Here is a 12,843-nt window from a genome sequence, read left to right as displayed (position 1 = left end):
TGTTATTTCCTCACAAACAAGTTGTACATATCCTAAAACGTATTGACCGCGGCTTGGTCAAAAAATCTATTGTGAAATGGAACGGTTTTAGGAAGTGTCATTTGTCAAAGCGACACCTTGACAATGTCAACACGTTTAGATATCCCTTCGTGTTCCATGCCTTGATATTGCACGATTTCAAGCATAATTTATGCTCTTAACTCTTCGCACTAGTTCGTTACACATTTTCCATCCCATTCACTCCACATGTGTCAAAAACACATGGTAGAAGGAACACTGCGGTACACAAAAGTGTATATTTCCTATTTTACTGCACAATTCAACAGTAATTCATATTTATTGCTTAATATACTACTGCAGAAATGTCTTTATTAACACGCACTGATGTAACTGCTGTGAAAATTCACGAAAATATTGTGTTAGCCGGTGAGTTCTCAGATAGCGAAATGGTTAGAAAATATCTTGTAAATTATTGCTTACATGATGAATTACAATTTTACAGGCATTGGGGATACGATACATATATTCGATAAAGAATCTAGAAACTTATTGCAACGATTATGTGGCTTACACGGCCAGAAAATATACGGTATTGTACCTGGTCAATGCGGAGATAAAATATTGGTTTTCGGCGGTAAACAGTTCACTATAGTTTCTAGAGCAAGTGAGGAGTATTACAGAGTATTTGAGCCTATTGTCTGTGGTGACTGGCTGCATTCGGGGATTTGGATCAATGAAAATGAGGTTGCACTATTGACAGCTCACAATGTGGTTCAGGTAAACACTTTATACATAGTCACAATCATTTTCCATAGTAAGGAATCATGAAAAGCAAGATTAAAGATAAGATCAAACAGTTGCTTCTTATATCCAGCAAGATTTAGACTGACATCCATAAAAAAGGTATTGAATAAACTAAAAACTCGATTTTAACTATTACAGAAATGGGACACTGTCACCAGGAAACTGATATCTCAGCATGCCAGCCGAGAAAACTCCATACTGTACAGTGGGCTGCTGCTCCCGCTGCAGGACGATGTGCTGGTCATGGCTGGCACTGTGTTCTCTGAGGTCATCATACAGAGATGTGGTGAAGAACAGTCCTTGCATCACTTGAGAGGACATAAGGTTTGCTTTACTTTAAGTAATAAGTCATGAAATCATTTATATGACTAGATTAACATAGGAATGTATGTAGGTATCTGCAACATATTAACAAAAATATTTATTAAATAAAGGCACATTCACTGTCAATGCCATTCCTTTTTAACAAAGTATTCTAGCATCTTTTAAAAAAATATCTCTTGCACATAAATGAGAATAATAAAGTAATTTTTCTCTTTGTCTGTCCAGGGTGTAATATTCTCAATATCCTGTGACCCTCAAAAGCACATAATAGTGACTACATCTGATGATAGATCAGTAAGGATATGGGGTCCAAACTCCACACCAGAACACCAGTGTAACACAGCCAAATATTGGGAGACCATAGACATAGTTTGCAAACATGAGGTCTATGGCCATTTAGCTAGGGTCATGAGAAGTTGCATCACTAATAATTTAATTATATCTGTGGGGGAAGACTCTGCTATATGTTACTGGAGTCTTGAAGGGAAGCTGTTAAAAAAGACCCTTACTCATCAGAACGGGTGCATATGGTCAGTTGACTCTGATGGCAGAAGTTTGGTCACTGGTGGGGGTGATTGCGGGGTGATCTTACATCCCCTGACAGTAGCCACAGATTACTGTCATGAAGATATTATTGATATTGGTGTTGCCACTCCAAAAAAAGTTATATTTACTGCTAGAAAGAACTTAATAGTGATGGATGAGAACAACTTGGTATATTATGATGTTGTTACCAAACAAAAGGGTGAACATAAATTAAATCATGAATCCACATACAAATTGCTGTCTCTATCGTCTTGTAAGCAATTGATAGCTGTAGCAGATATGAAAGGTAAACTGGATGTGTTTGTGGAAAAATGCAAAGATGAGGCTTTTATTTTGAATGTAATAGATACAAAATTACAAGTAGGAAAGATTCTATCAATGCAATGGGCTGGTAACAGACACTTAGTTATCTGTTCTGATAATGGTAATATTACAATGCTTGCTTCTAACAATGCAATTGTAGAAGACTTTGCCAAGTTTGTTTTACCAAATTGTAAAGAGAGATGGCTGACTGCTGCAGCTATAGATTCTGTAAATAACAGCTTCGTTATGGGAGACAGATGTGGAAATATTCATGTTTTCGTTAAAGGCCAGGAATCTCCTGTTAAGAGCTTCCCCAAAGTACATGGAAGATATGGTCCTACATCCATCCATGTAAGAAATACTGATATTGTTATTACAGGCAGAGATGGTACAATCAAATACTTTAGTACAAATAATAATACTGTTAAATACATGAGCAGTAGAGATCTGCCTTTTGAGTGGGTTGAAAAATTCTTAGACAAAGATGAGAATGTTATTTGTGGGTTCCAAGAAAGAGAATTTGTTGTTTACAATATCAAGGATAATAGCAAAATATTAGAAGTGCCCTGTGGAGGTGGGCACAGATCATGGGATGCAGTAAGATTCATAGACAAGGTTGATGAAAATTACGAAGAATTTATAAAACTAATTTATTTAAAAAATGCTGAAATCAAAGTCACAACTTTCCAGCTTAGTAAAATCATGTCAATTAATTTAGTTAATGGATCCCATGCTAAAGAAATCAATTGCTTGAAAGCACATAAGGTTGGTGATGCTACAGCATTCATCTCTGGTGGTGAAGACACAACGCTAAGAATTTCTAGCGTTGATGAAGAAATGAACTTTAAGGACGAAGTTTGTTTTAAACATTTATCAAGTGTTAGAACTCTAAAAACATATCCTAAAGATAACAATAATTTATTAGTTGTATCTGCTGGTGGAAGAGCCCAAATCTGTATAAAAGATGTCAAATTAAATAAAGTTATTAACAAAATCGATATAGAAAGAGAAGAATTAGTAGATTATCTAATAAGAGGTACAGATAAAGAAAGAAAAGGTAACCAAACATGGAGGAATTGTTCTATAGACTTCGATCCGGAGATGAGAATCATGGATTTAGATCTGATTAAAGATCTAAACGACTTTGTCGTTATTGCTGGCTGTTCAGACTCGTATCTCAGATTGTTTTCTTTCAAGGAAGGTAGCAATAAGCTGGTATTTGTTAAGGAATCGAAGTACCACAAAACTTGTATACTGAAAACCAAATGCATTAAGTTTCTAAAGAATGATATATTAATAACTTGTACGACTAGAGGCGATGTTACATTTTGGGATGTAACAGACATTCTAAATTCTTCTTTAGAGCCATTTTTCAGCACAAAAACCAACAAATCAGGTATAAACAGTATTGCAGTAACACATCTATCAGAAAACAAAATTCTTGTGGCGACCGGTGGTGACGACAATGCTATCCATATGATAGTTGTGGAAATTCCGAACCAGGATGACTTGACCTCTGCCAAAGTACTGTATTCTTGGGACAGTGCGAAGTACCACAGCTCACAGATAACTGGTCTGTGCTTGGTGGAGGACTATCTGCTGTCCACATCGATAGATAAGAGGATCACGCTATTCGGATGGCGGATAACTGATGAGGGAATAGAATGCAAATTCTTATCTCAGACTTACACGAATGTGGCTGATGTACAAGGCATGGATCTTTTGGAATGTAATAGGTAAGAAAACTTGTCATATACGAATACCCTATTTATTTTATGCATGTATCTATCTATAGGGCCAAGTTCACCAACAACATTACCTAACGTCCGTTTTTTTTTGAAAAACGATTTACTTTGGAAGTAGATCATAAAATTTCATAGCATGTTTTAAGATTATGATAAACTTGGGCTATTTGGTGAATTAATTTCTACACCAAGATTAATCAATCGGCATAAAATCTAGTGCTATCAGATAAAGTTAACGGATATAATTATTGAAACGTGTATTGTGACGTCACAAACACATCGAGATGGCTAGTCGATACAGATTGACGTCTGGACCTACCTAACTAACTAGTAGCACAGATTACTCTAGTAGCTTACGATAATAATCGTTATTGTACATGTTTATGTTGATAAATTCTATATAATGTTCTAAAAATCAGATACTCTTTAATCTATACAAGTACTTTATTACCAAAACTTTATTTTTCAACACAAACCAGTTCGTCTAACTAAGAAATAAGAGATACAGTATTTATTGCATTTTTAGTGTCATCATGTTTCTTTATCTCAGTTTATTTGGGGTAGGTCTTTATATTCTATCTATTTATATTTTACACCTATCTTAGCTTACATAACATAAGCATCTTTTGTTTAACTGACTGTTTACCTAATCTACGAGTTACCACCCACGACCGCTGATGATGACAAGGCTATTATCATTATTTATCTAATCAGATAAGTGTGTCTTCATATGTAGTGATTTTATAGTCTTGAGCAATATATAACGAATAATAATAGTTTTATTTGGCAAAACTAATTGTTTTTCGCAGTTAGATCAAAGTGTTGAGGTCAATCCCTACTTTCTTACATTAAAGAAATTGTAATAGGCCCTGTCGCTCTTATTTAATATAATTTCTTTCAAACAAGCAAACTAAAATAAGTAAAAATAAATATTTCTTATAAAATATCCACCAGAGATTTCCCTTCTTACCTGCGTTATATCGTAGCAATTGTTATCAATCTTACCACTGATAAGGTATATCGTATGTTTTGTAGACTACCTAAACAATTATTTACGTAAATCTTGTTTTTCAGCGATTCTATAACAGTATGCGTATTCGGGAAAGGCATGGAAGTGGTGAAGGTACCAAAAGTTGGCGGATGAAGACCACATACTTGGGAAAATGGCTGAGAACTGCATAAGAAGGATTGGCAGTTTTGTGAGGTAAGTCCCCTCTTCTTGTTATCGTAAAGGGTGCAGATTTATGACCTCCTACTACCTTAATCTGGGATCCAATTGTCAGCCTGACCCAGGAATCAAACTCGAGACTCCTTTACCGCTTTTACTTTCGTTACCACTAGACATGCAAAAACAGTATTATTTAATTGCTTAATTTTATCTTTAAACTTCATTAGAAAAAGCAAAGGAACAAATAAATCAACTTGGCCCATTAACTGTTACTTCAACGTCACAAGATTCAATTTCATGCTGCGATCATATTACGAATGCTAATAAATACCAGTCAATGAATTTTCTTCAATATTTTAAGTGGAGACCAATCTTTTAGATTTACAATTCTAAAACTTACTTAAAAAAATGTTTTTATCTGCATTAAGTTTTGTTCTAGTGTATAAGTTTGCACAATTTATAGTTCATGGGGTAAGACAACCATAAGATTTTTTACTTACGGATTTATTCTCTGGGTAAATAGAATAAAAAACAACGAAAAAATAAATAATCTTCAAGCATATCAATCATGTATTAGTTTTTCCTTTTAGATACACTGGAAGACAGATCTTCATGTCCAAATTTATAAATAGGCAGAGCTAGGTACTTAAAGATAGAGTATATTCAAATGCCAATATTTCGTGAGTCAGAAACTTTTTATCGAACGAGTAAAAAAAAACCCTAAGTTATCTCATCACCGGTAGCTGTCAGATATAGCTCTGTAACAGCTGTATGTTGCTATCTACATCATTGAGGGCGTGACATGCAAGTTTATGCAATTTTTATCTAGAATCATCTGTTTATGTAAGGTCGGGTTTTACCCTAGAATGCCAAATTGCATTTTTTTAGAGCATTGTACTGTATGTAGCCTTCTATACGCCTAATATCCGAAAAATATAGTAATTCACTGCTAAATTAATTGATAATCTTCTACTGTTTATTTATTTCTATATCAAGGTAATAAATAAAATGTTATTGACCTTTTACAATCAAAGAATATCTATGTGTATCTTTTTATAGCAGTTTATTAAACGATGTGTTCCCCTAGGTGCTATAATAGGTCCCATCTTATTTATGATGTACAAAACTTTTGTTGAGATAGAAAAAAAAAACAGATATTTTTTTAAATATGTTTGAAGGCAAAAATGTACGAATATAAGTCTATGCTACATAAACAGTGACATTGATCGAAAATATATTTAAAAGTCATTGAATAGAAAGTAGTCTCCAAATGCACCATTAATTTTACTCTTTATTCCATTTGCATTGTTATCAACTATACACAAACCAGTAGTAAGAGAGCACTCTTGAATGTGATAACGTCTCGCAGACTCAAGTGAAAACTAATTAATCTCCTTTTTGGAAACTCGGTTAAAAAACCTGCAGCATCCGAATATTTTCCAGATAAAAGAATCCTAACTCATAATCTGAACAAGTAAGTGCTATTAAAGTATGAAAACATGTAAAAACAACAGTGACAGTCAAGTACGAGAATGGTATCGGCACTTGTTTAAGATTCCTACAGATTAGATTAGATATATGTAACACTATATAATACATAGATATGCTACACTCCCCTGCAGTTGTAAGTGCGATTGTGACAAAATCTGTGATATAATAGTGAGTATTTATACTACATTTTAGTTTATTTTTTCCCGATATTTAATACTAGTATTATGTACTTCAAAACTCTTAAATATTTATGAGGTTAAATATTAAATTGAATAGTAACCGGGTCGCTGAAAACCTTAGCAATGTCGGTCTCACCTTGAAATAGTAAATGATATACAGTTCATTGTACCATTAATCTATTCTAATTTTATTTTCAATTCTTCTATTTTCTGTTACTGTTTAATCTGACTTAAAATCTGGTCTTAGAAAACATATAACAGCACTTTGTCTGGTGGATGTTCGTGCTTCATAGAAATCACTGTACTTAGATACAGCATTCTTCAGACCCACTTAGATTTACAAAACAAACCAGAAATTGAATTTCTAATAAAAACTGAAGCTAGTTATTTCTGGTGTATTCCGTGTCATATATTTAAAGTCATCTTCTCCCAATGAATGAAACAATAGCAATATCGTTCATCTTGCCAAAAATATGAGTCACTACGAGCCAATTGGAGAAGATCTCAACACAAGACCAGACTGTCTCTAGGAGGAAATAATTAAGAACTCAAGGTCATCCACATATTAGTTTGCAAACCATATAATGGGCCGGCTCAGCCGCCTAACCAAAAATAACAACTAGAGTTAGTTCAGTTCTATGGTAGTTTAGAAGAGTGTGTATGTGAAGTGATTTGAATTTGGTTTCTTGACTTTTGAAAGTAACGGATTACCTGTGAAAGGGTAAGCAGAGCATATTTATTGCACTTACTAATACACTGTCACCTATCTTAAGCTAAAATTGAATAATGTATCAAGTCATATAGGTCGGTTTAAATTGAATACTCTTATCAGGAATTAACTTCACAATAAAACTTAGTTTGGCTTGAAATTATTTCACTCTACTTCTATATACGCGATGTCAACGAGTGTTTAGTTCATCTTGAAGAAGCTTCAAGATGACCTTCAGCAAGAATTTATTCGACGAGGACCGTTTTTATAGAGCCAAAACTACATGCGGTCAATGTCACGGATACTTGGTGAATGGGAACCGGCGCGAGATCGCGGCGCGGGCCACACCTACTTATTTACTACGTCTCTCAGATTATATTTGCATATATATGTAGTTTGTTAGTGACGTATATTTTCGCAATTTTACGTCATATTTTTTGCCATGAACGGGGGAAGCCCTACCTATAGCGACGTCATCGTTTATTTCTTTGGAATTCATATGAAAAAAAAAGTGTTTTCTTCTTCGTCTTAACGTCACTACTGATTTAAAAAATATGTTTGTTGATCAGTTTTTAAGAATTTTTGTTATTCATATTTTGTGTTGGTGGTTCATGCCAAATTTTTGGAATTCAATAACTTAACCTACGTATTTATTACAGGCCTCTAAAACTGGGGACTGTACCATAAGCGATTTTTCCGTACCATGCTTATTGCACGGTATAAATATATGAGCCTAATAGTTTACCTCAGTAAAGTTTCGTAGTGAAACTCTACATAGCTAGGTACTTACTAATATAGGACCTAAGGATATATATACCCAGTTTTGTTACGTATTTTATAAGGTTTCTTCCGCACTTAGGTGTAGGTTACAAAGGAGTTCAAAGCCCCTATAATATCTGTAGCTGTGTATCTAACAAAGATTCATGTAAGTCATGTTTATTTTCGATACTTGTTTTTTTTAAATATTATAATTGCAATCCAGTCAATAATCTTGTGTAAACTTGGCTAACCTTGCATAATTTTTAGCCAACTAAAGGCAATTGTTGGCATGAAAAGAATGTTGATAGTGTCAGTGAATCATTGTGCTTTGTTTGTGTTTCTATATGTGAACCAGTATGGTGTGTCTAGTTTAATAACATTATGTAATAGTGGTACTCAGTTTAGCTAGTTGCCGTTACGGAAAATCCGGCGTCCAATACATAGCGGCTAGACGGCGACAGGACGAGTAATTTCGTAATATTTCTCAATGCATTCCTACTGTATCCTCCTTATACTGTATACATGTAGACTAACGGCATAAGATGTTTAAGTAGTCAAAATAAATGACCGCTTTGCTCTTTGATATGCCGTCGAACTTTAAAATCCCGGCTCCGGTAATTGATCTTGCAGTCTGCGAATATTATCACGAATTACATAAGCCTAGGTATCTAAAACTAGGCCTCTTCATCGATTATACAGATTTCCATTATCTAAATCATGCCAAAAAACAAGGGATACCTAGGTAAATAGTTTTTATCAGTTAGAAGACGATCAAAAGAAGCTAAAAATAAATTATCATATTATCCATAAAGATAATTCTATTAAATATGTTATCTTCTCATCGCGTGCTTCACAGAGAATTCATAAATCATAAAAGAGACATTATAATTGATGATTGTAATTGCTATAATCTGCCGTTTTCTGTGGCATCCATAATGTTTAATTGATTAAATACTGCTATCAGTTCAACAGCAGTACAACCTTTATTTATGAAGTCCACAGTCGAAGACTATTGTTCTAAAAAAACTCGTCTAACCACTACTTGAGGTCACTATGCCTGGGGCATAACATTGCGCAAAAGCTGACAACAGTTTATAAAAAATATTTCGTTTTAAAAAGAAAAATGTCCCGATTTAAAACAATAAACAATACGTATACAACACTACAAAACAAACACGCTGATTCATAATCAGTAAAAAATATACCTTGACCTATTGCACAAAAAAAATCATAAACAGAATCTCCATACGCACAGCATCAAATTTTCCTCATCTATAAGAACTATGACGTCACGAACGGTTTCCCCAAGCGAGTTTCATGCCCAGCTATATTAGCAATGGCTGCTATCAAACCTCGTGAGTCAATCTTCAGAACTCAAAGTAAAACAACAAAAATGTTTTTCCACAACCACAACTTACCTTTCTTAACTAATGTTATTATATTGGCGCTGACGTCCATCAAACCGGTAATTTGTTTATTTTTGTTTAAGGCTTTTATTTTTGCTATTTCGATTTTTGCTATAATTATAATTTTGATATAATTGAGCTATTTGTACCTATATTGCTTCTATGCATTTTCCTACTTAAGTACATACTTATACAGATATAAATAATATTATATTTTATAAATAAGCTACAAATGTGACTGAGTTTCTAGCCGGTTATTCTGCATTCGACATGATACTTGAACTAGTATGAACTTTCGAACTCGAAAGAAAACTGCATTACTGTTAATTGACTTTTTAATCATATTTTGTAAATGATTGGGGCTGAGTAGCAATATCTTAAGATTCTCACCTTCATTTATCTTAATACTTTTTTGTTTTTCCTTGGCGGTTAATTTTGATGAATCTAGCATTCTTGATAATTACGATTCATACGATATTTCAGTTTATATTTTGCCCTGAGGCAACTGTTTTGTGCATTCAGATCATTGCAAATTATATTCACTATTTCTAAGGCTTCATTTTTTGGGAACAGTTATTTCCTTACTTAAAAAAACTATAAACCATGTGTCATCAACCATTTTTTGATAGGTACAGCGGGAGGCATTGTCAGAATTTTACTGACTTGAACCTATCTTATTCTATTCCGTCTGGAGTCCCTTATGTATCAGAGCCGCGGTAACTCTTTCGGACAATCCCCCATCAAAGAGACTTGGTAACATTCAGCCTATAACAACATGCTTTTTATTTTCAGATGGCGCCAGTAGTAAAGCCAGTGACAGAGCCAGTGTGGCTCGGGGAGGGCCCCCACTGGGACCATGAGGAGCAGGCCCTGTACTTCGTCAGCATATTCGACCACACAGTGCACAAATACGTGCCTAAAACTGACAAGCATACTAGAGCTAAGTTAGGTTAGTTTGAAGGAAATGGTTAGGTCTGTTGAGGCGCAAGATCACCGAAAACGTAGGCAGTATTCTAAGTAAGTTAGTCTGAGAGAGTGAGTGAGTGATATCAATAGCGTTCAGAAAAAAATGAATTTTGGGAAAAGTGAGTTCAAGAGTACCTAATTGACTTTAAGAAAATGAGTGAGTGAGTGACATATCAATAAAGAGTTTGAGTATGCGAGAAAGTGAATTTGATCGAAAATGAGTTTGGTAGAATGTTAGGTGCAAACGAGTTTGGTAGAAAATGAGTTTAAGATATCGAGATTGATTTTTAATTTTAACAAAGTTTGTGATTATGTCCCATTCTAAGAATTGCTCGATAACCAATAAGAAAAATTTGACACATATAAAAAACTCATATTTTGTCAATTCCAGATGGCATGCCAACCTTCATAATCCCGGTGGAAGGTAAGAAGCATCACTTTGTGGTGGGGCTCAACCGGCAGGTGGTGGAGATCCAGTGGGATGGAGGCGACCACACTGCCAAGGTCGTGAAGACCATTGTGGAAGTAGACCAGGATAACCCCAAGAACAGGTTCAATGATGCTAAAGCTGATCCTAGGGGGAGATTGTTTGCTGGTGAGTTGACTGCATTGCTTATTATAAAATTTATATTTTCCTATCCTAATTGTGACTAGGTTTTATCTGCTTGGTTATTTAAGATTAGTCTAGGTATTACGAAATCAATAACTTTTTGGGAATTCAAGTATTTGTACGTTTTTTTCTGACTTTTTTCAGATTTATTATATCCATCATTAGTAAAGATCATGAGAGTACCTGTCAGTAAATTTCACTATTCTCTATCATTTATGTATAGGCTCCACCTTCGTCCAAAATGTTACAAATGAACTTGAACTCCTTCTTAAGACTAACAATATTAGGTACCTTACCTTTTTAACCCCATCAATTTCCCATTACAGGCACAATGGGCCACGAATATGAGCCAGGCAAGTTCCACTTAAAGAAGGGCTCCCTCTACCGCATCGACCACGACGGCAGCGCCCACAAGCTGGCGTCAGACATCGACATCTCCAACGGCCTCTGCTGGGACCTCCGCGAGAACGCCTTCTACTTCGCAGACTCCTTCGAGTATACCATCAGGAGATACGACTATGATGTGGAAACTGGCAATATTTGTGAGTATTTATAACTTTTGTATTCCATTCCGTAGGCTACCAATCCGGGAAATAAAGTCTTTGATAATTTTATCTGGTGTATTTTACTAGCTGTCGGAAAATGGTGTTCGTGCTCGTTTTTTACATATGGGTTCACTCCATTTACTTAAAACATAATTTTAAATGAAGCATTTTATAGTGCCCATCCCAAAAAACAACACATTGGGGAGACCATCTCCTTAAAACTTTCACTGGCAGTGAGTCTCAGAAACCGTCCCTGTCCTATTTTAAAAGAAAAAAAAAATCCATTATTTTGAACCCATAATTTTGTTTTCCAGCAAACCCCCGCAACGTGTTCGCGTACAAAGACCATGGACTAGAAGGCATCGTGGACGGCATGACCATAGACACTGACGGCAACCTCTGGGTCGCCAACTTTGATGGCAACCAGGTCAGTTTTTGTTACACTAGTTTTACTTGTCGCTGTGTGTTGATAAATAGATAGATTCTTTCTGTAACTAATAATAATGGATATATTATAACCACAAGAAAATATATGGAAGTTAACATTTAGGCATCAGCGTTTAAATAACCGTCACTTTATTGTGCCATTGCTGGGAAGGCAAAGCATCAGCAATGATCGCTTTACGATAGAACAATTTTTTTAACCCATTAATTGACGATAAAAACATGCAACCACTGCAAGCCCCATTAAAAGCTCTAGGCCACAACTATGCCAGACTTTTATTTGACTCCATTTGATGCTAATTCATAATCTTCTATCCAGGTACTAAAAATCGACCCCAGAACCAGCGCTCTTCTTCAAAAAATCCCCATTCCCGCGCTCCAAGTCACATCAGCTACCTTCGGAGGTCCAGCTCTCGACGTGCTATACGTGACATCGGCCGCCATGAACCGCGGCCAGGAGCAGCACCCGCCGGCCGGAGCCACCTTCACGATCACGGGGACCGGGGCGAAGGGCCATCCTAATAATTATGTTAGATTAAATTAAATTATTTTAGTGTATTTTGTGTTTTTTTGAAATCTTCCTTCATTTTTATTTGTATAACGTAATAGCTTGCAGGATGATAAATGTTCTGTAATTAACTATGTTGAGGTCGCATTTTTGTACTTTAATTTTGGGGTAGCTTATGATATTATTGGCTGCATCTGAGTTAACATGCGACATGTACTGTCAACTCCAAAATCCGCTATTCATATCCAAAACTGTTGTCTAACAGCATGAAAGCCAGAATCAGAATTCACTTCACTTTCTAAAAGTTTAAAAAGTAGCTTAACACTTAAGTTTGCA

At 35.2% G+C, this 12,843-nt stretch overlaps 1 protein-coding gene across 5 annotated transcripts; it reads left to right on the top strand.

Annotated features, from left to right (window-relative positions):
• The first annotated feature begins 216 nt into the window (after nt 1-216).
• LOC135117097 (regucalcin-like) lies at nt 217-12,557 on the top strand. 5 transcript variants are annotated; one of them, XR_010276645.1, is made up of 6 exons: nt 217-426; nt 503-777; nt 943-1,128; nt 1,354-3,713; nt 4,797-4,926; nt 10,227-10,366. XR_010276645.1 is itself a non-coding variant. In XM_064035517.1 (6 exons), exons 2-6 carry the CDS (start codon nt 10,227-10,229, stop codon nt 12,541-12,543), a joined length of 915 nt encoding a protein of 304 aa, XP_063891587.1. In that variant the 5' UTR covers nt 4,797-4,926; the 3' UTR covers nt 12,544-12,557. The 5 variants fall into 5 exon arrangements, 4 of the variants coding, with proteins under 4 accessions (XP_063891587.1, XP_063891589.1, XP_063891588.1 ...); XM_064035517.1 differs by lacking the exons at nt 217-426; nt 503-777; nt 943-1,128; nt 1,354-3,713 and adding exons at nt 10,792-10,995; nt 11,337-11,552; nt 11,870-11,982; nt 12,319-12,557 and having other exon boundaries at nt 10,227-10,383; XM_064035519.1 differs by lacking the exons at nt 217-426; nt 503-777; nt 943-1,128; nt 1,354-3,713; nt 4,797-4,926 and adding exons at nt 6,236-6,364; nt 10,792-10,995; nt 11,337-11,552; nt 11,870-11,982; nt 12,319-12,557 and having other exon boundaries at nt 10,227-10,383.
• Nucleotides 12,558-12,843: the final 286 nt, after the last annotated feature.

This window comes from Helicoverpa armigera, chromosome 7 (genome assembly GCF_030705265.1).
Source record: "Helicoverpa armigera isolate CAAS_96S chromosome 7, ASM3070526v1, whole genome shotgun sequence".
NCBI classification, from domain to species: Eukaryota; Metazoa; Arthropoda; class Insecta; order Lepidoptera; family Noctuidae; genus Helicoverpa; species Helicoverpa armigera.
The sequence above is the reverse complement of the archived record's forward strand: the minus strand, read 5'-3'. Positions and strand labels throughout refer to the sequence as shown.

Excerpts from the sequence above, each read along its gene's own strand:
- LOC135117097 (XM_064035516.1), top strand. The coding sequence starts at position 9,365 with ATGGCTGCTATCAAACCTCGTGAGTCAATCTTCAGAACTCAAAGTAAA. Across the intron at positions 9,494-10,226 it reads CGCTGACGTCCATCAAACCG|ATGGCGCCAGTAGTAAAGCC; the intron begins GTAATTTGTTTA and ends TTTTATTTTCAG. Across the intron at positions 11,983-12,318 it reads CCAACTTTGATGGCAACCAG|GTACTAAAAATCGACCCCAG; the intron begins GTCAGTTTTTGT and ends TCTTCTATCCAG.